At 43.9% G+C, this 25495-nt stretch overlaps 1 protein-coding gene across 1 annotated transcript in view; it reads left to right on the top strand.

Annotated features, from left to right (window-relative positions):
• LOC135057250 (cadherin-like protein 26) overlaps window positions 1–25495 on the top strand; it is a 173698-nt gene that overhangs the window by 128266 nt on the left and 19937 nt on the right. The window contains exons 12-18 of the mRNA XM_063963142.1: window positions 4046–4267; window positions 7009–7124; window positions 8983–9039; window positions 13745–13792; window positions 16621–16674; window positions 16762–16839; window positions 19848–19904. Of these exons, the coding sequence (XP_063819212.1) occupies window positions 4046–4267; window positions 7009–7124; window positions 8983–9039; window positions 13745–13792; window positions 16621–16674; window positions 16762–16839; window positions 19848–19904 (632 nt within the window). The remainder of the gene's footprint in view (window positions 1–4045; window positions 4268–7008; window positions 7125–8982; window positions 9040–13744; window positions 13793–16620; window positions 16675–16761; window positions 16840–19847; window positions 19905–25495) is intronic.

The following is a 25495-nucleotide window of genomic DNA, read 5'->3' as shown; positions in this document are numbered from 1 at the left end:
CTTTCACAGCTACTGTATGATATTTCTGGTCACAAATAAGCTTACTTTTTACAGTCTGAGATGCTAAATGTTATTGTACTTGTGTGTATGTAAAGCAGATTTTATGAATATACTGTTAAAAAATGGTTTATACAGTATAAGCAGTATTGCATGTGTAGTTGTAAACGTATGTAGAAGTCTGAATGCTGCAAAAATCTGCAAAATGGTTTCTCCTGTACTACCTTACATCTTTTTCTAGATACTTTACTATTCTTTTGCATACCTCATAATTAGGCAAAACCGCTTATGTTGTTGCCCTGTGATGTGACATACCCCCTGTCATGGTCTAACTGGTCTCATACTTCCTATCTCAACAAGGTCTTCAGCATTAGCAAAATTATAATGTCCAGGGTACCAAATATTATAAACAGAAGAAGGAATCTAGAACTACAAAGCAATACCATACATCCAACACAAGGGTGTAAGTTCACACTAGGAGCCCGGAGACGAGATACAGTAGTTGTTGGTGCACCCTTCCCTCCACACACACACTCACATACACTACCAACACCCCATCCCAGCAGCACTCAGACACATGCTCTCTTTCAGGCCGCAGAGATTGTGGGGTACTAAGTACCTGGTTCCAGTCCTTTTAGAAGGACCCTGCCACAGCACTCACTTCCACCACCCGAGCAATACCCAGCCAGGGAGAGGGAGGACCTTGGCACATGCCTCCTGGGCTCCGTGCTTATTCCTGCTCTGGGATGCATAAAGTAGAACCTGGAGCACTGAAGGAGGTCAGTGTGCCCCCTTCAGGGCTGACGTCCAGAGGTGACTGCCTTCCATTGTCTCCTGTATTTATGCCCCTGATCCAACATTTGTAGTGGCTGGAGTGGTGCAGCAGTGCATGCACAGTCACAGAGCAGGCGACTAACAAGTGGTGACATGCCCCAGTCACAGTTGGGACAGTAGGGAGGTATTGTATGCAATACATTTATTAAATCTTGTACAAAAATATGTATAAACTAGTGATGTGCACCGGAAATTTTTCGGGTTTTGTGTTTTGGTTTTGGATTCGGTTCCGCGGCCGTGTTTTGGATTCGGACGCGTTTTGGCAAAACCTCCCTGAAAATTTTTTGTCGGATCCGGGTGTGTTTTGGATTCGGGTGTTTTTTTACAAAAACCCCTCAAAAACAGCTTAAATCATAGAATTTGGGGGTCAATTTGATCCCATAGTATTATTAACCTCAATAACCATAATTTCCACTCATTTCCAGTCAATTCTGAACACCTCACACCTCACAATATTATTTTTAGTCCTAAAATTTGCACTGAGGTCGCTGGATGACTAAGCTAAGCGACCCAAGTGGCCGACACAAACACCTGGCCCATCTAGGAGTGGCACTGCAGTGTCAGACAGGATGGCCGATTTAAAAAATTGTCCCCAAACAGCAAATGATTCAAAGAAAAAAAGAGGTGCAATGAGGTAGCTGTGTGACTAAGCTAAGCGACCCAAGTGGCCGACACAAACACCTGGCCCATCTAGGAGTTGCACTGCAGTGTCAGACAGGATGGCAGATTTAAAAAAATAGTCCCCAAACAGCACATGATGCAAAGAAAAAAAGAGGTGCACCAAGGCCGCTGGATGGCTAAGCTAAGCGACCCAAGTGGCCGACACAAACACCTGGCCCATCTAGGAGTGGCACTGCAGTGTCAGACAGGATGGCCGATTTAAAAAATAGTCCCCAAACAGCACATGATGCAAAGAAAAAAAGAGGTGCAATGAGGTAGCTGTGTGGCTAAGCTAAGCGACCCAAGTGGCCGACACAAACACCTGTCCCATCTAGGAGTGGCACTGCAGTGTCAGACAGGATGGCAGATTTAAAAAAATAGTCCCCAAACGACACATGATGCAAAGAAAAAAAGAGGTGCACCAAGGTCGCTGGATGGCTAAGCTAAGCGACCCAAGTGGCCGACACAAACACCTGGCCCATCTAGGAGTGGCACTGCAGTTTTCTAACGAGAGGATGAGTGCTTCCATCCTCATGTGAATCTGAACCACTAGCCATGAACATAGGCCAGGGCCTCAGCCGTTCCTTGCCACTCCGTGTTGTAAATGGCATATTGGCAAGTTTGCTCTTCTCATCAGACGCTTTTAATTTTGATTTTTGGGTCATTTTACTGAACTTTTGTAGTATACTTGACGACACAGAGGTAGAGCAGTGGCCTACTGTACCGTACTGCTATATATTATATACTGGTGGTCAGCAAAATTCTGCACAGTCCTCCTACTATATAATACTGCACACAAATAAAATGCACCACAGGTATGGATGGATAGTATACTTGATGACACAGAGGTAGGTAGAGCAGTGGACTACTGTACCGTACTGCTATATATTATATACTGGTTGTCAGCCAAATTTTGCACTGTCCTCCTACTATATAATACTGCGCACAACTAAAATGCACCACAGGTATGGATGGATAGTATACTTGACGACACAGAGGTAGGTAGAGCAGTGGCCTACTGTACCGTACTGCTATATATTATATACTGGTGGTCAGCAAAATTCTGCACTGTCCTCCTACTATATATACTGCGCACAATTAAAATGCACCACAGGTATGGATGGATAGTATACTTGACGACACAGAGGTAGGTAGAGCAGTGGCCTACTGTACCGTACTGCTATATATTATATACTGGTGGTCAACAAAATTCTGCACTGTCCTCCTATTATATAATACTTTGCACAACTAAAATGCACCACAGGTATGGATGGATAGTATACTTGATGACAGAGAGGTAGGTAGAGCAGTGGACTACTGTACCGTACTGCTATATATTATATACTGGTGGTCAGCAAAATTCTGCACTGTCCTCCTACTATATAATACTGCGCACAACTAAAATGCACCATAGGTATGGATGGATAGTATACTTGATGACACAGAGGTAGGTAGAGCAGTAGCCTACTGTACCGTACTGCTATATATTATATACTGGTGGTCAGCAAAATTCTGCACTGTCCTCCTACTATATATACTGCGCACAACTACAATTCACCACAGGCATGGATGGATAGTATACTTGACGACACAGAGGTAGGTAGAGCAGTGGATTACTGTACCATACTGCTATATAATACTGGTGGTCACTGGTCAGCAAAATTCTGCACTGTCCTCCTATACTACAATGCAGAACAGATATGGAGCGTTTTTCAGGCAGAGAACGTAGATATTTTCAGCACACTGAGCACAGATATTTGCAAGCACACTGAGCACAGATAGTTGCAGCACACTGAGCACAGATATTTGCAGCACACTGAACACAGAAACTAAGAGAACGCTGCACGTCCTCTCCCTATCATCTCCAATGCACGAGTGAAAATGGCGGCGACGCGCGGCTCCTTATATAGAATACGAATCTCGCGAGATTCCGACAGCGGGATGATGACGTTCGGGCGCGCTCGGGTTAACCGAGCAAGGCGGGAAGATTTGAGTCTGCCTCGGAACCGTGTAAAATGGGTGAAGTTCGGGCGGGTTCGGATTCCGAGGAACCGAACCCGCTCATCACTAGTATAAACCAATGTATGTACTATACAGTAAGTCATAAAGGTGATAAAATGAAAAAAAGGATCGCTATGATTTGGGTAGAAAATGAATGATAAGAATGATTAGGAAATGTAAAATAAAATTTCATGTCTAGAAATTTCTCCAAATATTCTAAAACACAAGTGCAAATTGACTCCAGGGATGGGATGTAATGAAGTCCGAGTTCAGCGGCCGTGCGGGATGCTGGACTAACTCAAATTTTTATTAAAGGGCAATCATTTACAAGGCTAAACAACGAGTTCGGCAGGCATCCCGCAACGGCCACCAAACTTTTACATCCCGCCCCATATTTATAATTTTAGCATTTACAGTTGTTCCTATAACGATACATATCTAGACATATAATATGTGCTTGTTTCAGCTTGAAGCCACACTCATGCTGACATAGCAAGTGAGAATATTTTTAGTGGCCCTTTCTAAAATGTGCCCCTCAATGTCTGTGTTTCAGATGATATAATCAAGATAAAGAAAGAAAAGGATGCGTATCAAGGCAATCATACCATACACCTAGAAATCTACGACCGGCAAGGGACACTCTCTCTTCAGAACCTCACAGTGTATGTATGCGACTGCTTGGGTGGTGAGGCCTGTGTCGAAAAAATGATGGGTCCACCATCTCTAAGTGGAGGCGCTATTGCACTACTACTGCTGACTCCTATACTTTTTCTTTGTGAGTATCTAATTTTCCAGGCTGTAAACATTAATGGCAACAGAAATGTTTAGCATTGTTCAGTGTGCATGTGTGCTCTAAGGTATTTCATGTATTTTTGATCATAATGTATTTTTGATCATAAGGTGGCTTTCCAGCTGTTTTGGAAATACAGCAGAGCATAATGGTTCACCAACAGGTTGCCATACTTTTTTTTGTTCCAGAAACAACCACTTATAAAGTTGTATTTTTAGTGCTTTCTGTCTACTTTCTATTCTTTGCTGGTACAGGGGACAGATTCAACAGGCATCATAGTTTGAAGGCAAGATAGAAACAGTCCTGTATCTCCAGGGTGAGGAATGATGACATATGGCAGTGGGATGAGTGGTTTATTGTGAGTGGAGAGTATACAGTGCATCCGGAAAGTATTCACAGCACTTCACTTTTTCAATATTTTGTTATGTTACAGCCTTATTCCACAATGTAATAATTCATTTTTCCCCGATATAATTCTATACACAATACTCCATAACGACAATGTGAAATAACATGTACATAGCATGTACACAGCCTTTGCTCAATACTTTGTTGGCGCACCTTTGGCAGCAATTACAGCCTCAAGTCTTTTTGAATATGATGCCACAAGCTTGGCACACCTATCTTTGGGCAGTTTTGCCCATTCCTCTTTGCAGCACCTCTCAAGCTCTATCAGGTTGGATGGGAAGTGTCGGTGCACATCCATTTTCAGATCTCTCCAGAGATGTTCAATTGGAATCAAGTCTGTGCTCTGTCTGGGCCACTCAAGAACATTCACAGAGTTGTCCTGAAGCCACTCCTTTGATATCTTGGCTGTGTGCTTAGGGTCAGTGGCGGAACTACCGCCAGTGCATGCTGTGCCTTGCACTGGGGCCCATCCCTGTCAAGGGGCCCAAAGCAGCGCTGCATATAATGAGTCAAACTGACTCATTACATACCGCCCGCAGCACACAGCCACAGATCCTCTCCAGGGGTGAGGGGGTGGACCTGGATTGGATGAGGGGGGGGGGGAGGGGGAAAAGCATTTTGTCGCACCTGGGCCCACCGCTCGCTAGTTCCGTCACTGCTTAGGGTCGTTGTCTTGCTGAAAGAAGAACCGTCACCCCAGTCTGAGATCAAGAGCGCTATGGAGTAGGTTTTCATCCAGGATGTCTCTGTATATTGCTGCATTCATCTTTCCCTCTATACTGTCTAGTCTCCCAGTTCCTGCCGCTGAAAAACATCCCCACAGCATTATGCTGCCATCACCATGCTTCACTGTAGGGATGGTATTGGCCTGGTGATGAGCGGTGCCTGGTTTCCTCCAAACATGCCTGGCATTCACGGCAAAGAGTTCAATCTTTTTCTCATCAGACCAGAGAATTTTGTTTCTTATGGTCTGAGAGTCCTTCAGGTGCATTTTGGCAAACTCCAGGTGGGCTGCCATGTGCTTTTTACTAAAGAGTGGCTTCCGTCTGGCCACTCTACCATACAGGCCTGAATTGTGGATTGCTGCAGAGATCGTTGTCCTTCTGGAAGGTTCTCCTCTCTCCATAGAGGAATGCTGTAGCTCTGACAGAGTGACCATCGGGTTCTTGGTCACCTTCCTGACTAGGGCCCTTCTCCACCAATCGCTCAGTTTAGATGGCTGGCCAGATCTAGTAAGAGTCCTGGTGGTTCCGAACTTCTTCCATTTACGGATGATGGAGGCCACTGTGCTCATTGGGACCTTCAAAGCAGCAGATATTTTTCTGTACCCTTCCCCAGATTTGTACCTCAAGACAATCCTGTCTCTGAGGTCTACAGACAATTCCTTTGACTTCATGCTTGGTGTGTGCTCAGACATGCACTGTTAAGTGTAGGACCTTATAGAGACAGGTGTGTGCCTTTCCAAATCATGTCCAATCAACGGAATTTACCACAGTGGACTCCAATTAAGCTATAGGAACATCTCAAGGATGATCAGTGGAAATAGGATGCACCTGAGCTCAATTTTGAGCTTCATGGCAAAGGCTGTTAATACTTATGTACATGTGATTTCTTAGTTTTTATTTTTAATAAATTTGCAAAAATCTCAGAAAACCTTTTTTCACGTTGTCATTATGGGGTATTGTGTGTAGAATGTTGAGGAAAAAAATAAATGTATTCCATTTTGGAATAAGGCTGTAACAACAAAATGTGGAAAAAGAAGAGCTGTGAATACTTTCCAGATGCACTGAAAACCACACATCCTGTGAGATTCTGTCATGATCCTCTCTGACACTCATCATTAATTAATATCTCTTGCATATCTGATCCCTTGATTTGCCTTTGTTACATTTGACTGAAATTCTAGAAAATGCATTAATCCCGTCAAGAACCAGCTTGCTTATATTTTAAAATTGCTATTCTGTGTGCTGTCTGTGTACATTATTGATTTGCTTTTGGTACTAAAAAATAATGACTAGTGGTGAAAATACATTATTCTATTATATTATTTCTTGTTTGCTTAATCACTATAAAAAAAATCCCAAATTGGCCAGTTGCCCTACCTTAATACATCCACCAGAGGGCACTGTTGCTTCTCTCAATTCCTTTGAGAGATCTCAGTTTTGTGTATTTTTTTCCCCATGACACTGCAACCTCCAATGTTCACTTTCCTCAGCTAAAGGCTAATTTTACCAGGCTGACTTCTTCCTTGTACAGTGCCACATACTGTTGTGTTCCCTCCAATTACTCACATAGATGTATTTATTTCATTGATACAGTACTTTGTTTTCTGCTGTGCAAGATACAAACCAAGAAAGTCATGGTACCAATGGAAAATGAGCCTCTTAATTCAATCATTGCGTACAATGAAGAAGGGGGTAACAAGGATTGTGAGGTATGAAGCTTAATGTACACTGCACTTAAAATATACAATCCCTGGAAAATAATTCTTAGTATTGTAATCTCTTATTTATATGGCACTACAAGGTACCACAGTGCCATACAGGATAGAACATACAGCACAATTATAATATGAAGGAGTGATCAAGTTCCATACTTTACTTTTAAACACAGTTATTACTCATGAGGGGTGTAGTATGAGTGGCCGGCGGCGCCGGGATCCCGACCGCCGACATACCATCAGCTGGGCTCGCTGCACTTACCATGCTGCGGGCACGATGGTGCGCTATGTGCTCCCCGCTACTTATTCTCCCTCCAGAGGGGTCGTGGACCCCTAAAAAGGGAGAATATGTGTAGGCATGCCGGCAGTCGGGATCCCAGCGCCGGTATGCTGGTCGCCGAGATCCCAGCCGGCGGCATACTGAAGACCACCCCTCACGAGGTACATAATTACACGCAGAGAGAGGGACTTGTTTGCAAGAACTTAATTTAAGAGGATGCTTTATTTACTGTGATAATACAGCACTTTAACAATATAGGGCATATTTATCAGTAAAGCTCTGATCTTGGCATTAAGTCAATTTATTTTTAATTGCAAATTTGCAGGTGACCCAAAAATATTGACGTGGCACGTAGGAGATGCTCTACTGCCTCAGCAATACTGTGCTAGAGTGGTTAGGGATAACTAACCACTTTGCTAGAATATTTTCTGTGGTTGTGCACATGCATGAATTTATTAGGGCCTTCAGTTTCCCTTTTTGGAAATACAGAGGCTGAATAATCAATGAGTTTTATCATATGCAATGAGTTTTGAAACTTGTGTATGATAAATGGTACTCCAGCCAATCAGCTCTTAACTGCCATGTGAAAAATGACAGTTGGGAGCGGGCTGGAGCACCATTCATCATAAGCAATGCGTTTTAAAACTTATTGGGGGAGATTCAAATGTTTGAAAAGTCAGTTGGGAGTCTGTTTTTTCCTATCTAATAGACAGGAAAAAACAGACACCCAACCGACTTTTCAAACATTTGAATCTCCCCCATAATGTATGATAAAACTTGTTGATAAATCAGCCCCACAATCTGTATAATAAAAGATTCAATTGATTCAAATAAAACTCATGCTTTATTCTGTGATTAAGCAGTCTATTTACTAAGCCTTGGAAGGAGATAAAGTTGCTGGAGATAAAGTACCAGCCAAACAGCTCCTAACTGTCATTTTTCAAACACAGCCTGTGGCATAGCAGTTAGGAGCTGATTGGCTGCTACTTTATCTCCAGCGACTTTATCTCCATCCAAGGCTTAGTAAATAGAGCCCTAAAGCATTTAAGTAAGCATTTTGATATGCAATTGAAATCCTTAATGTGATGACAAAACAGGTACCTCAAGCATTCAATCAGAGATATTAATCACGCATTGCATTTTGAATACGATACATACATCCTGTCACTGAATGCATGCATAGCAGCATGCATTTAGTAACCGATACGAGCAATCCTTTGCGATGTGAGGACTTCCAGGTTTATGACTCAGGATACCTTCTGTGCATGTGTGGGCATTGACCACCCATGTATTGCAGACAGGTGGGCATTGGCCAGTGCATGCACAAGCCTTGAGGGACACTGGGAGGGATCCTACTGGATCCCTCTCGGGGAATGCTGTGGACAGAAGCTCATGGGCTTCTATTAGGCAACGTCATCTATGCTGCCTATACGGTACAAGCACAAGCTCTGATAAGTTTAGCTGAAATGGGTCAAACCTCTGAATATGCAGTTTTGGTGTACGTGAATATACTAGGGGTAAAAGTGATTGGCTGATATAAATGTTTCACACACTCTGTATATATTTCTTTAGGCATCAGCCATTTTGAGTGGTGTTGGAAACATGGCTGACACTGCAGGCAATAACCAGGTAATGGAAGCTTGGATTATGTTTTCTTTTCCTCAGAAATGCTCTACATTAATGTCTACACCTTACCCTATGTAAGACATGGTGGGTCTGTTATATAAAGCTGGGAGCTGAATCTGTGTACAATGGGCCTTATATAGGTTTGTTAGCAAACCAAAAAAAATCACACTAATGGGCAAAACCATGTTGCACTGCAGGTGGGGCAGATATAACATGTGCAGAGAGAGTTAGATTTGGGTGGGGTGTGTTCAAACTGAAACCTAAATGACAGTGTAAAAATTGATCAGCCAGTATGTACCTTGCACACAAACAATATAAACCACCCAAATCTAAATCTCTCGGCACATGTTACATGTGCCCCACCTGTAGTGCAACATGGTTTGCTCAATTGCTTGCTTTTTTGGTTTGCTAACAAACCTGAATGGGTGGTCTTCTGTATGCCGAATGCCGGGATCCCGGCGCACAGTATACCGGCGAAGGAATCCCGACACCCGGCATACCGACAGATATTCTCCCTCGTGGGGGTCCACGACCCCCCTGAAGGGAGAATAAATAGCGTGGCGCGCATAGCGCACCACCGTGACCGCAGCGTGGCGAGCGCAGCGGGCCTGCAAGGGGCTCCTTTGCGCTCGCCACGCTGTCGGTATGCCGGCGGTCGGGCTCCCAGCGCCGGTATGCTGGTTGCCGGGAGCCCGGCCGCCGGCATACCATACTACACCCAACCTGAATAACCCCCATTGTTTATGTATGAAAATGGCTGTTCAGAACACAATGAATATATGAACATATTTATGAACATATGTATAAGAACTATTAGTAAAAATATTAATAATGGCCCTCATTCCGAGTTGATCGGTCGCAAGGCGAATTTAGCAGAGTTACACACGCTAAGCCGCCGCCTACTGGGAGTGAATCTTAGCTTCTTAAAATTGCGACCGATGTATTCGCAATATTGCGATTACTAACTACTTAGCAGTTTCAGAGTAGCTCCAGACTTACTCTGCCTGTGCGATCATTTCAGTGCTTGTCGTTCCTGGTTGACGTCACAAACACACCCAGCGTTCGCCCAGGCACTCCCACCGTTTCCCCGGCCACTCCTGCGTTTTTTCCGGAAACGGTAGCGTTTTCAGCCACACGCCCCTGAAACGCCGTGTTTCCGCCCAGTAACACCCATTTCCTGTCAATCACATTACGATCGCCGGAGCGAAGAAAAAGCCGTGAGTAAAATTACTTTCTTCATAGTAAAGTTACTTGGCGCAGTCGCAGTGCGAACATTGCGCATGCGTACTAAGCGGATTTTCACTGCGATGCGATGAAAAATACCGAGCGAACAACTCGGAATGAGGGCCAATATTAGTAAAAGTACTATTAGTAAAAGTTACTATGTGGCAAGAGAGGTCTTTACAGTCATTGTTCTAGTACAGTTTGGCTAATGAAAGCACACACTTGATTGACTCATGGGCAACACCAAGTATTCCACTGTTACCCATATATGTCTAGATCACAGGTTCTCAAACTCGGTCCTCAGGACCCTACACAGTGCATGTTTTGCAGGTCTCCTCACAGAATCACAATTGAAATAATGAGCTCCACATGTGGACCTTTAAAAATGTGTCAGTGAGTAATTAATACACCTGTGCACCTACTGGGTTACCTGCAAAACATGCACTGTGTGGGGTCCTGAGGACCGAGTTTGAGAACCTCTGGTCTAGATACATAACAAAATGAAGAAAATTATACAATCAGTAATGTCTAAATACAATACAATCCTAAGAGTTGACCTGATAGTTTACCAGCTTATCATGTTGTTGGCTATAACGTGAGTGGACAAATTGGACAAGAGGTGGTCCTTTATCTTTTGGCTTATGCTGCTAAAATATATTGTGGCATGTGAGGTTGATTGATGACTGCACCTTCCAACATGCCCAATTATAAGTCTATCAATTTGATAGGATTGTTACCTTTCACTGTGGCTGTTTTGGGCCTACATGCAGCATTAGCACCTGAAGACACAGGAAGTTTGTGAGTACAAATAGAAAAAGTACAAGATTCCCATATCTGTTGAAATCTTGGTTCATGCCCATATCGGGGAAGAAATAACTTTCCACAACTATATTTTATCAGACCAGGATTTCTGTTACATACTGTATAAATACAGGGGAACATTTAATTATATATTGCAGTGATAGCACCAATGTTATTTATGACCACACTGCAATGTTTTAGCTAGCACTTGTGCCTGTTATTAAAGAGGACATGAAATGCACTTGTACCTGTACAATAGCTAATAGACCAGAGATCACTCACAACTAATTTGGCTTGAGTCACTATAATTCAGCTGGATGTAGGTCTTTAGAGTTCACAGCCAAGTATTTAAGCACCTCCCTACTTTACCCCGATTAGCAAGGTTTCAAGAAGGAGGAGGTGGCTAGATCTATTAATTAATTTTGTATCTAAAGTTGGCTCCTAACAGACCCATCATTTACTTATCTGCTATTCTCCTTTTGCTATTTCTTTCACTTACTATTTTTACCAAGGTAAAATAAAACAACATCCCTATACAAAAATGCAATGGTGCCAATTAATAGCCAACTGATCATAAAATGTGATAATATTTACATAGCACTCTTCAAAGTCTTTACTTTATATGCACAGACACATATATACAGTACTATTGTTATATATGTAGAACTGCCCCTATACCCAAGTTGCAATCCTTTGTGCTTGGTTTCCAGAAGACATAATAATCCACATACAACATTGGTCTCACAATGCATGTTAAGAAACCCTCACTATTGAGTTCTGCAATAACATTTTCATCAATTGCAAGAAAGAACACACACACACACACACACACACACACACACACACACACACACACACACACACACACACACACACACATTAAGATGGCAGAGCTGTACATTTATCTGGCAGCCCATCTGTCCAATCTGGCTGGTTGAAATGAAAATCTGGTAATGTATGGGAGCAAATAACAATCGACCATATGCTCCTAAACACTGGAAAACAGACAAAAACGGTTGTCCATACAAATTGGTTTAATCCATCATTGCTAGATTTTCATTTCATCCAGCCAGATTGGACAGATGGTCTTCCAAATAATTGTACAGTGTATGCATGGCTTAACCAACAGCACATATTGGTCATTTGACCATCCAGGAGCAGTCAGTAAGTGCAGGTTCACAGATTTTCAGACACCAAGCCACAGTGGAGTCCTTACAGTCAGACTTCACTTGTCTTTGTTTAAGATAACCATTGAACATCTTTTGTCTACAAACCACACTGTACAATATAGATATGAGGGGGTCAATCCGAGTTGTTCGCTCGCTAGCTGTTTTTAGCAGCTGTGCAAACGCTATGCCACCTCCCACTGGGAGTGTATTTTAGCTTAGCAGAAGTGCGAACGAAAGGATCGCAGAGCGGCGGCAAAGGTTTTTTGTGCAGTTTTAGAGTAGCTCAATACCTACTCAGCACTTGCGATGACTTCAGACTGTTCAGTTCCTGTTTTGATGTCACAAACATGCCCTGCGTTCGCCCAGCCACGCCTGCGTTTTTCCTGGCACGCCTGCGTTTTTTCGAACATTACCTGAAAACGGTCAGTTGACACCCAGAAACGCCCACTTCATGTCAATCACTCTGCGGCCAGCAGTGCGACTGAAAAGCTTCGCTAGACCCTGTGTGAAACTACATCGTTCGTTGTAATAGTACGACGCGCGTGCGCATTGCGCCGCATACCCATGCGCAGTGCCATTTTTTTGCCTCATAGCTGCACAGCGACCGAATGCAGCTAGCGATCAACTCGGAATGACCACCATGGTCAGCAGTTATGCTGTATGTAATGTATGTGCTTCCTGGTTATTCCAGAGATTGACAGCGCTGTGTGTATTTAGCCACCGATCAGCACCCCGGACTCAGCATTAGGCTCCACTCTCCTTCTAAGCCCGCCTCCAGACTCCCATTGGCTAGTTTCACAGGAGTCTGGGGTGAATTTAGAAGGAGAGTGCAGCTGGATATGATTGAAATTTTCTGCATCTCCAACTTTTGGTCAGTAATGACACTGCAGACTCTCTCCAATGATCCTGTGAACCAAAATGCATACAGTAATTACTTTCGGGTGGTCTTCAGTATGCCGAATGTCGGGATCCCGGCGCACAGTATACCGGCGCCGGAATCCCGACACCCGGCATACCGACAGCTATTCTCCCTCGTGGGGGTCCACAACCCCCCTGGAGGGAGAATAAAATAGTGTGGCGCGCGTGCTCCTTTGCGCTCGCCCCGCTGTCGGTATGCCGGCGGTCGGGCTCCCGGCGCCGGTATGCTGGTCGCCGGGAGCCCGAGCGCCGGCATACCGTACTACACCCATTACTTTCAACTATTTGAATGGTCAACTGAGTTTCAAAAGTACTGGAAAGAGTTCTGTGAAATAAAATCTGACTGTCTGTAAAGGTCCGTTGTAACAAATGAGTGAGAGCTAAAAGTAAAGAAATATCCTGTAAAGCACATAGTAATTTATTTTAAAATTCAGTTCATAGAGGACATTTGAATCCAGCAGCAGACAAACATATGTCTTAACACTAATTAGTATGTAGTTTATTTTAGCCAAAAGGTAACAATAGTTAACAATGATTTCAAAATCATACCATTCTGGAGCCCAGATATTCTAATACAGTTTTTATCATTTTAATAGGAGGAAATTGATGCTGCATTCCATAGATCCAGTACAAAAATGTATCCGGTAAGTAGATTTAAGGTACAAAGTATTTACTGTACATGTTTGTGTGTGTGCATATGAGAGAGAGAGAGAGAGAGAGAGAGAGAGAGAGAGAGAGAGAGAGAGAGAGAGTGCTTGTAATACATTGCCTTGACTCAGGTGGTTGTAAGCAGTTTCACAATTTGTAATGAAAATCGCAAATCAGCAAACTTGTGAATATTCGCAGGTCTGTAGTAAAGGCAGTAGGAATAAATTTACATACTTATAAGTAAAAGCTGACTAATTAGAAAGAAAAACTGTTAGCATTTTTTATTTTGAGCAGATCAGCAAGCTCAACTTTTTAGCTGAGTACCCCAGAGACTTCAAGTAGGATAAAGGGGGACTTTTGTTTATGTACTTGTAATGCAACAGAAATAAATGGAGTGTGTTACTACCATTTAAAAGGTTTTGGAATATAATTGCAGACTGTGCTAGAAAATGTTTACATTTCATTTACGGCAGGTAGCTGTGTATTGAGATTTCTTTGCCCAAAGCTAATTTTTACGAGAAAACATAAGGTTACTTTTTTATCTTTTATTTTTGTGATGAAGCATCACCCAAAATGCCCTTGTCTTTCACATTTTATGACAAAATTTCAACATAGTGAAAATCTTTGAGTGCTGTACAGTATGTAACACACACCTCTGGTGTCTGGTGGTTCGGGTAAGTTCATTCAGTTGAAACAGGCGTACATGTTTTTCTTCTCTCTGTACAATTTAATGTGAAACAATATCACACAATCAAATAAAGTATGTCATACTTGTGCTGTTACAAATAATATATCAATACATTTCAGCAATATAGGTACTAGAAAGTCTTAAGCACTTAACGTACATAAAACATCATAAACACTGGTTGAGTTATGGGATACCAGCAGTGAGGATGTCGGCGGTCCTGACCCCCTAACCCTACTCCGAACCCTCCCTTCTCACAGCCTAACCTTCTCCCCACAGCCTAACCTTATCCCCCAACAGCCTAACCCTAACCCTCCTGGGCATACTTACATTTGGTAATCCAGCTGTTGGGATTCTAGCGCCTGCATTCTGACAAGTATTGGGATTTTGCAAACCTTGTGTGGAGATTTAACAGTGAGAAGAATATCCATCAGTGGAATAAGGTCATTAGGTCGGCAACACTTGCGTTTTTCAATTTTTTTTTTCATTTTTGAACTTTTTCATACTTTACGATCCATTTGAACTATGATTGGGAATAGCAACATGTGCCAAGCGCACCGGTAGCGGAGCGAGGCACCGTGCTCGAAGCATGGCGAGCGAAGCAAGCCATGCGAGGGGACACGGTGCACTAATTGGGGTTCCCCGTCACTTTGCAAAGAAAACTACACCAAAAAAAGTAAAAAAAACTCATGTCAACCTTTTACCATGTCGACCTTGTTCATGTAGACCTAATGACTGTGTCGCCCTATTTCAGGTGTCGTCCAATAGTGGTCGACCTAATGACTGTCAACCTAAGTGTGGTTGACCTAATGACCCACACCCCTCTCAGATGGGAGGCAATCACGAGACTGCTTTTCGGGATCCCAGCGGCCACAATACCAGTGCCAGAATCCCGACAGGTGGTGAAATGCCACCGTCGGAATACGATACCACAGGCTTATATTTTAGAAAGGAATATATGGTGTACCACATATAGGGTGAGATTCAAATTATATATCACGCCCAATTTCCTTTCTAAAATGATCTCCATTATCGCGCATATTGCACACATAGTAATCAGGTTTAGCTGTGTAAAGGGTTGGGTGCCTCGCTACTCCGGGGGTAGCGAGCTGAAATAATGATACAATGTCCCTGAGGGCAGAAACAGAATAGGCGTGGAAAGGGGTGAAAATAATTGAATCCCGCCCATAGAGTTAGATTTAACTACAAGTGATATTCTTGTTGTTATTACTTGTTACTAATGTTAAATGATGCTCCACATATATAATTTAACACTTGAAAACAATACCCTAATCCCATAATGTTGTAGTCTAAATGGTTACAATAATATCAACATTCCTAAAGTCGACATCATAAGTGCAGGATGTCAACATTATTAAACAGGGAATGTGTCAACATTGTCAGAATGTCAACATTAGGGTTGGGCTGTGGGCGATAGGGTTAGGCTGCTGGTGGAAAGGTTAGGGTTAGGCACTAAAGGGGGGATGGTTAGGGATTAGGGTTAAGGATAGCAGAGAGATACTTACTGGAATGCCGGAAGATCGGAGGTCAGAGCCAGAAGTGATGGTCCCATGACCACCGGGACCCGGATTGTGCCGCTGGAACCACTGCAGCCACAATGTGCATGTAAGTCACGATCGGCCTCTGGGGATGATATGTTGACATTCTAACATGTCGATATTTCAACGCTTTCCCTGATGCTGATCTCAGAGATTCAAAAAAGGGATCTGGCACATTATCACTTGATGAAATACAAAAAGTATTAGAATTGCACTGATATAATTAAACCAGTCATGGTAAAATCCCTGGTGAGGTGCCTACAAGACATAGGTGAATAACATACACCCAACAAGAGGTCCTTGTGAGAAATCTGGATAGAAGATGATTTCCTGAATCCCTCCAGTGCCAGACATGAGATACACTATCACACCAAAGTGTTTCACTGTTCTGCTCTTTCTGAAGGCAGTAGGGAATTAAAACAAAGTGTAGTTTTTTATAAGTTTATTTTATAGAGTGTTGAAGATGATACACGTAATGATCGTATGAATCACTACTCTGTTTATGGAAATATATACTGTAGCAAATGCTTAATTATTATGGGTTATGTGTGAAGAAAAACATTATTCTCTTGTGTTGCAGGCACCAGCTGTAGTGCTCAATAAAGCAAGAGTAGGCCGCTCCAATAGCATGATGGTAGGTGTCCCTGTACATGGTAAAGGTGGGCATAATCACTTTTCTCTCTAGTGACAGCCTTCATATACAGTACATTTATACTTATAGGTCCATTCAGCAAAGAACCACACTGGAAACAGAGCTGGAGCAGGGGCGTTTGATCGAGCAAACAGACGACGACATTCTGTAAGCAAATGCCAAACATGAGCAGACACTGGGTTTACTTGGGAGAGTTGTGGTGCTTGCTTGCTGATACCTTGTAGTCAGAATTTGCTATTTATGAGCATAGATGGGTGTAGGACCTAGACATGACTAGCTTATCAGTTGGTGCACTCAGAGCCGGCCTTAGGCATAGGCAAACTAGGCAAATGCCTAGGGCATTTGGTATGCTTAGGGGCACCAGCAGCTTCTGCTGATTAAAATGATATGCGGCATGCCTATATTCTGTGTGTGACTACGGCTGTATCTGCATACAAAATGCTACGTTGCGTGTATTCCTGGAAGTCACTGTAATGTAGCATTTTGTATGCAGATACACCCGCAGTCGCACACAGAATATAGACATGCAGCATATAATTTTAATCAGCAGAAGCTGCTTGTGCATCCTAGCCACATAGTAATGCAAATAAGATGCATTTTCATAAACAAAAGGCGCCCGACGTTAGCAGAGCTGCCGGCTGACTCATGCCAGGCATTTCCTGCAGAACTAGTGGCAGTGCTAGGGGGCACCAGCCAAAATCTTGCCTAGGGCATCTTATTGGTTACGGCCGGCTCTGGTGCATTCCACAAAAGATACTGTACACTAGATTTAGCATAACTGCTAAATTGTATTGTTATCAGGATGCCCAAATTCATTTATTTTACATATATATTTATTTTGTATGGTCACTGCACTGTCTAAAATAAAAAAGTTTATATACATGATACATGTATTTCTTTTATACAATTGGGTTGAAACTAGAGGTGGACATCGCATATCTAACCAATATATCAAAAATATTAATATTTAGGTTCTGATCTTGGGCTGATTTCCAATTAATCCATTACGATATAGCAGACTGATCAATAATTGCCTGTTTTCACTGCTTCTGCTGTTAGATTCAGTTTGTTTTCAAAAAAGAAGGGGCCTGATTCTGAGCTGGGAATAAAGTAAGAAAGAGCAAGTACAGTAACTGTGCACCTTGGCAATACAGTGTTGCACTGCCAGTGGGGCAGATTTAAAAATGCAGAGTTTACACACTAGATCAGGCATGTCCAAACTGCGGCCCTCCAGCTGTTGTGAAACAACACATCCCAGCATGCCCTGACACAGCTTTAGCATTCTCTGACAGCAAAACTGTGTCAAGGCATGCTGGGATATGTAGTTTCACAACAGCTGGAGGGCCAGGGTTTGGACATGCCTGCACTGGATGATATGTCGCTCAATCCCACGGATTGGAGCAACATATCGGGTACATCGTTTAGTGTATACCCATGATATACATGCTCCCGTCGGTCGCTAGAGACATCCCTGTCGGCCCTGCAGCAGGTCATCAGGGTATGTTGCTAGTGATTACATGCTGCACTCGTCTCCCCCCCATTACCTGGCATAGGCATGTGTGTATGCAGTTTCCGCATGCCGGGTACCATCAGCGGCGATGTCGGGGCTGTGTACTCATCGCTAGGTGTGTACCAGTCTTTAGACTTGAGAGGGGCGTGTCCAAATTGACACCTAAATTGCAGTGTAAAAATAAAGCTATCCAGCATTTGTGGGCTACTTGCAAAAGCAGCCAGCATTTACCCTGCATGCAAAAAAAGTTTGTATTTGGCCCCCTTGCAGTGAAACATAGGCCCTCATTCCGAGTTGTTCGCTCGCAAGCTGCTTTTAGCAGATTTACTCACGCTAAGCCGCCGCCTACTGGGAGTGAATCTTAGCAACTTAAAACTGCGAACGACGTTTTCGCAATATTGCGAATACACCTCTCTTAGCAGTTTCTGAGTAGCTCCAGACTTACTCGGCATCTGCGATCAGTTCAGTGCTTGTCGTTCCTGGTTTGACGTCACAAACACACCCAGCGTTCGCCCAGACACTCCTCCGTTTCTCCAGCCACTCCCGCGTTTTTCCCAGAAACGGTAGCGTTTTTCCGCACACACCCATAAAACGGCCAGTTTCCGCCCAGTAACACCCACTTCCTGTCAATCACATTACGATCACCAGAACGAAGAAAAAACCGTGAGTAAAATTCCTAACTACATAGCAAATTTACTTGGTGCAGTCGCACTGCGGACATTGCGCATGCGCACTAAGCGGAAAATCGCTGCGATGCGAAAAAATTTACCGAGCGAACAACTCGGAACCCCCATGGTTTGACCAGGTGCACAGTTACTTGTTCTTTCTTACTTTGGGGCTTATTTATCAATGAGTTGTAGCTGATAAATGATACTTCAGCCAATCAGTGTCCATGTATCATATCTTAAACACATGACAGTTTGGAGCTGATTGGATGGAGCACCATTTATCATACACAAGTTTTATATAGCTAAAACTCATTGATAAACGAGACCCTTTTTTTCTCAACTCAGAATCAGACCCAAGGTCCCCAGTGAGTACATGCAGTTTAGCAATTTGTCCCAACAAATTATTGATACTAAAAATAGATCTGAGCTCTCTGATCATCCATCCCTAGTTGAAGTAGAGGTTAGGGCCGTGGATTCTTTGGTGATGAAAATTTTTTGTGAATACGAATAATTGTTAGAAAACTGATGTGTACGGTTCAGGCTCTTGTAACTGTGGGGCAGATTTATTAAGCCTGGTGAAGTGATAAATTGCACGGTGATAAAGTACCAGCCAATCAGATCCTAACTGTCATGTCACAGGCTCTGTTTGAAAAATGACAGTTAGGAGCTGACTGGCTGGTGCGTTATCTCCTTCCACTTTATCACTTCACCGAGCTTAATAAATCTGCCCCTCTGGGTGAACAAGGACACAAGAACAGGAAGGACAAAGCACAGGATCACAAATAGCACATTAGCGCATGTTTCATTCCCTTCAGTAATCATTTATATACTATATGTACCTATTATTATTATTATCATTATAAACGTCAGGTGCTGTTAAATAATCTGTGTCTATTGTAACTGTAACCATAGAGATGTGCATGTTTCTTACAGTTATACAGAGAAAAGACCACTCATTTTGTGCAGTGTTTTTTCAGAGTTACATGGAGAGAAGACAAAACAACATTGATCGTGCTAACTCCTTGAGGCATTCTGTAAGTTTCCAGAAAAAGACAGGACAATCTTCTCCTTCTGAATATATAACGTATAATAGTAGCAAAAGCAGAGTTATTCCCAAAGCCAAAGAAAGACTTGTCACAAATATAATATTGCCATTAATATATAATAAGGACATTTTAAGTTATAACTGAAAAAATCCACTGAAGGCTTTCTGACATCTTTGGAAAAAAACAAATACCCATGAATCTGTTTCCTCAGTAAAGATAAAAGGACTGAACAGAGGTGCAGGCAGTTGCATGGGTAGCTGCGATTTTGCTGGCAGGGTACTTCCAAAAATATGGTAATGGCTCAGTCACCATCTTGTGCACAAAAGTGGCCACTGCCGGTGTCTCATATCCACCACTCACGTACATAAGCAGAAACATTGATCACACCCATTGGCGGTTCTATAATGGGTGCAATGTGTGGGTCCACACTGCACCCATTATTTTAATACTTACCTTTCCTGAGGCCAGCATCAGGCGCTGCAGTCACGGCGCAAATTGCAGCCAAAATGGCTGCCACGCATGTGCAGTAATCAAATTGGTCTCTGGAACATGGCGGGCGCCCTGTTTCCGGAGACCTGCGCATGCGCAGTAGACTCCAGCACAATGCCGGAGACTACTGCGCCGTACAGAGGAGGGGGCCCACCCAGAAGTGGACACAGGCCCCCTTCTCTGTTAAAACACCCCTGGTCACACCATCAGACCTCTGAACAACGCTATGCTGTCTCAGACTGGGAGGCTCTCCTAAGACACCGGGCCCTCAGCTGTGAACGAATTTACAATGGCTGACTATGACAACCCTGGAAATGGCCCCGACATGTCTGCATTTTTCTAGCCACGCCCTTGTTACCTCTCCCCAAGAGCTGACTACTTGTCACTCACTTTGTGAATAAATCCTCTGTGCGTAAGCTATCACTTTTTAATTGCAGCATGTGCACAGTGCAGCTTTGGTGAAAATCGCTCCACCGCACCCGCCATCCACATTGCATGTACCCCTGAATCAGGGCCTATGTGTGAGAGGCAGATCATTGCAGGAACTTAACTGGTGATGTTCTTGGTCTAATACTTGCCCAGGAAGGGTCAGAAGAAATAGGTCCAGCATGGAGACAAAATTAAACAGGTTAATTGAGGCAAGAATGTACTGCACACAAAGAAGGAGACAGAGAGACTGCGGTGGAAATAAAAATGACATAGAAAGGTCCCGCTTGGCTGGTCCCGTGAACCACTCTGCTGGGCTGGCCGACCTGGGTCGACATGCCCGGCCAGATAGGGTTGATGCTAGAACCAAGTGGGCTAGAAAAACTGATGTCTGGGGGAGGAGCTAGGCTGGTGGGATAGTTCTTTCACTATCAACGCCACCAACTACACCCTTTAGTAAACCGAAGCGTGGCGAGCAAAGCGAGCCCACGAGGGTACATTTCAGGTACCCTGTTCGGGCCTTGCTCCTCCCCTTGGTGATGTCAGAGGTCCTTTCCCCAACTTGGTTTTAGCCATAACCGTCCGGATAAGGCTGTGCTGCTGGCCGGCTTCCGCGCTTCCGTGATTTGTGTCCCTGCTTTGGAACGCAAGCCTTAAGTTCCTGGCTCCTCCATCACTGAATGTTGTCCCTTCTCTCAGCTTCTGCTGCCTGCCTGTAACATGCTCAATAGTTGTTGTTCAACCACGTTCCCACTGCTGAGACCCTCCATTACCGGCGGCAGTATCTCGTGCGTACGGCCGGCATTCCGATGCTGACTTAAGCTAACTTCGGCAGGAGGAATGTGCATGCCCACCACGGTATGGGAGAGACAGAGCCCTGCCTGGCAGTGCTGGAATGTGGGTGACAGTGACCCGAACTTATATTCTACTTTCACTATGAAATCTGCCCTATACTGTTGCCTCAGACACATTCATACTCACTGCTGGTGACTGATCCCTACACATTCTCACGGGTCGTTATACATACTGTACATACTGATCTCTACACTGATCTCTATAAGTACATACTTATCACCAACGCGTTTCACTGCTGGCGCAGCTTTTGAAAAAGCTGCGCCAGCAGTGAAACGCGTTTGTGATAAGGCTGGGACTTCTAAACCACAAGATTTGCCTGCAATCCGATTATTGGGAACGGTGATCCCTATGGGACAATTTCTGTGAAGATAACTACATCAGAACCTTGCTATGGTTCAATTCCCTTATCAGTACCAGCACGGGACAACCAAATAAGTAAGAGGTTCTCCATCTTTACGGAGTGCTAACCGATTGGAGGACTTACTACAATGAACTGGTAACACCGATCAATAATTTCCCAAGGCTTCTTGCATTATACCCAGCATTTCAAGAATTTTTTTTTCAAAATTAAGCAGTGTTGATTCTGGCCCTATTTTTAATTATTTTTAAATTTTTGGTACCATTATTGATTTTTTCTTAACAATATCTGTTGCAACAGTAATTACTTGTTAATACATATGAAATAGATGATGTATGTTCATAATAAATTTCTTACTATATTTCTAATCAGTTATTAGCGCTGAATTGTTTTTATCTTTTCTGTCTATATTAAAGGGTTTAACTAGCCCTTCTATTCAGCAGCTTGAGGATTCACAACACCTGTCAGCACCATCTCTACCTTGGTAGTCCAATTTATACTATCCATCCATACCTGTGGTGCATTTCAGTTTTGCACAGTTTGCTGACCACCAGTATATAATATATAGCAGTACGGTACAGTAGGCCACTGCTCTACCTACCTCTGTGTCGTCAAGTATACTATCCATCCATACCTGTGGTGCATTTCAGTTGTGCGCAGTATATATAGTAGTAGGCCATTGCTATTGATATATTACTGGCATATAATTCCACACGTTAAAAAATGGAGAACAAAAATGTGGAGGGTAAAATAGGGAAAGATCAAGATCCACTTCCACCTCGTGCTGAAGCTGCTGCCACTAGTCATGGTCGAGATGATGAAATGCCATCAACGTCGTCTGCCAAGGCCGATGCCCAATGTCATAGTAGAGAGCATGTAAAATCCAAAAAAATAAAGCTCCGTAAAATGACCCAAAAATCTAAATCAAAATCGTCTGAGGAGAAGCGTAAACTTGCCAATGTGCCATTTACGATACGGAGTGGCAAGGAACGGCTGAGGGCCTGGCCTATGTTCAAGGCTAGTGGTTCAGCTTCACATGAGGATGGAAGCACTCATCCTCCTGCTAGAAAACTTAAAAGAGTTAAGATGGCAAAAGCACAGCAAAGAACTGTGCGTTCTTCTAAATCACAAATCCCCAAGGAGAGTCCAATTGTGTCGGTTGCGATGCCTGCACCTCTTTTTTCTTTCATTTTTCTTTGCATCATGTGCTGTTTGGGGACTATTTTTGGAAGTGCCATCCTGTCTGATACTGCAGTGGCACTCCTAGATGGGCCAGGTGTTTGTGTCGGCCACTTGGGTCACTTAGCTTAGTCACATAGCTACCTCATTGCGCCTCTTTTTTTCTTTGCATCATGTGCTGTTTGGGGACTGTTTTTTTGAAGTGCCATCCTGCCTGACACTGCAGTGCCACTCCAAGATGGGCCAGGTGTTTGTGTCGGCCACTTGGGTCGCTTAGATTAGTCACACAGCTACCTCATTGCACCTCTTTTTTTCTTTGCATCATGTGCTATTTGGGGACTATTTTTTTGAAGTGCCATCCTGTCTGACACTGCAGTGCCACTCCTAGATGGGCTAGGTGTTTGTGTCGGCCACTTGAGTCGCTTAGCTTAGTCACACAGCTACCTCATTGCGCCTCTTTTTTTCTTTGCATCATGTGCTGTTTGGGGACTATTTTTTTAATCTGCCATCCTGTCTGACACTGCAGTGCCACTCCTAGATGGGCCAGGTGTTTGTGTCGGCCACTTGGGTCGCTTAGCTTAGCCATCCAGCGACCTTGGTGCACCTCTTTTTTTCTTTGCATCATGGGCTGTTTGGGGACTATTTTTTTAATCTGCCATCCTGTCTGACACTGCAGTGCCACTTCTAGATGGGCCAGGTGTTTGTGTCGGCCACTTGGGTCGCTTAGCTTAGTCATCCAGCGACCTCTGTGCAAATTTTAGGACTAAAAATAATATTGTGAGGTGTTCAGAATAGACTGAAAATGAGTGGAAATTATGGTTATTGAGGTTAATAATACTATGGGATCAAAATGACCCCAAAATTCTATGATTTAAGCTGTTTTTGAGGGTTTTTTTGTAAAAAAACACCCGAATCCAAAACACACCCGAATCCGACAAAAAATTTTCAGGGAGGTTTTGCCAAAACGCGTCCGAATCCAAAACACGGCCGTGGAACCGAATCCAAAATCAAAACCCGAAAAATTTCCGGTGCACATCACTAATTCCTACACATTCTCACTGACCCCTACACATTCTTACTGATCGATATACATACTGTACTGATCTCTACACATGCTCATTGATCTCCTCATATGCACACTGTTCCTCACACACATACACACTGATCCCCACACATTCTCACTGACCCCTACACATTCTCACTGACCCCTACACATACACACTGATCCCTACACATTCTCACTGACCCCTACACATTCTCACTGATCGTTATACATACTGTACATACTGATTTCTACACAAGTTCACTGATCTCTTCATATGCACACTGTTCCTCATACACACTGACCCCTACACATTTATACTGACCCCTACACATTCTCACTGACCCCTACACGTACACACTGGTCCCCACACATTCTCACTGACCCCTACACATACACACTGATTCCCACGTATAGTCACTGATCCCTACACATTCTCATTGACCCCTACACATACACATGATCCCCATACATAGACCCTGATCCCTACACATTCTCACTGACCCCTCCCTACACATTCTCACTGACCCCTCCCTACAGTGGCGGTTCTTGCCACGGGCAAGCAGGACTTTTGCCCGGGGCGCCGCCTTCCGGAGGGCGCTGGCGCCATCCGGAGGGCGCCGCACCGTGGCAAGATCCGCCACTGCTGCCCGCTGTGTCCCCCGTCCGCCTCCGCTGCCCGCTGCCGTCCCCGTCCTCGGCGCCTCCTGTGAAGGGAACTAGACGCTATGCGTCTAGTTTCCCTTCGTGGAGAGTAACTGCTGAGCGGTGCGCGATGACGTCATCGCGCACCGCACAGCAAAGGTCCTCTCCACGAAGGGAACTAGACGCATAGCGTCTAGTTTCTCTTCGTGGAGAGGACCTTTTGCTGTGCGGTGCGCGATGACGTCATCGCGCACCGCTCAGCATTCAAGCGGCGCTTTCAATGTACAGGGGGCGTGGCTCACCACGCCCCCTGTATTAGGCCACGCCCCTTTCCTGCCCGGGGCGCTCTGCGCCCTTGAACCGGCCCTGCCTCCCTACACATTCTCACTGACCCCTACACATACACACTGATCCCTACACATTCTCACTGACCCCTACACATTCTCACTGATCGTTATACATACTGTACATACTGATTTCTACACAAGTTCACTGATCTCTTCATATGCACACTGTATCTCACACACATACACACTGACTCCTACACATTCATACTGACCCCTACACATTCTCACTGACCCCTAC

This window comes from Pseudophryne corroboree, chromosome 3 (genome assembly GCF_028390025.1).
Source record: "Pseudophryne corroboree isolate aPseCor3 chromosome 3, aPseCor3.hap2, whole genome shotgun sequence".
Lineage (NCBI taxonomy): Eukaryota > Metazoa > Chordata > Amphibia > Anura > Myobatrachidae > Pseudophryne > Pseudophryne corroboree.
Note: the sequence above shows the minus strand (reverse complement) of the source record. Positions and strands in the feature narration are given on the sequence as shown.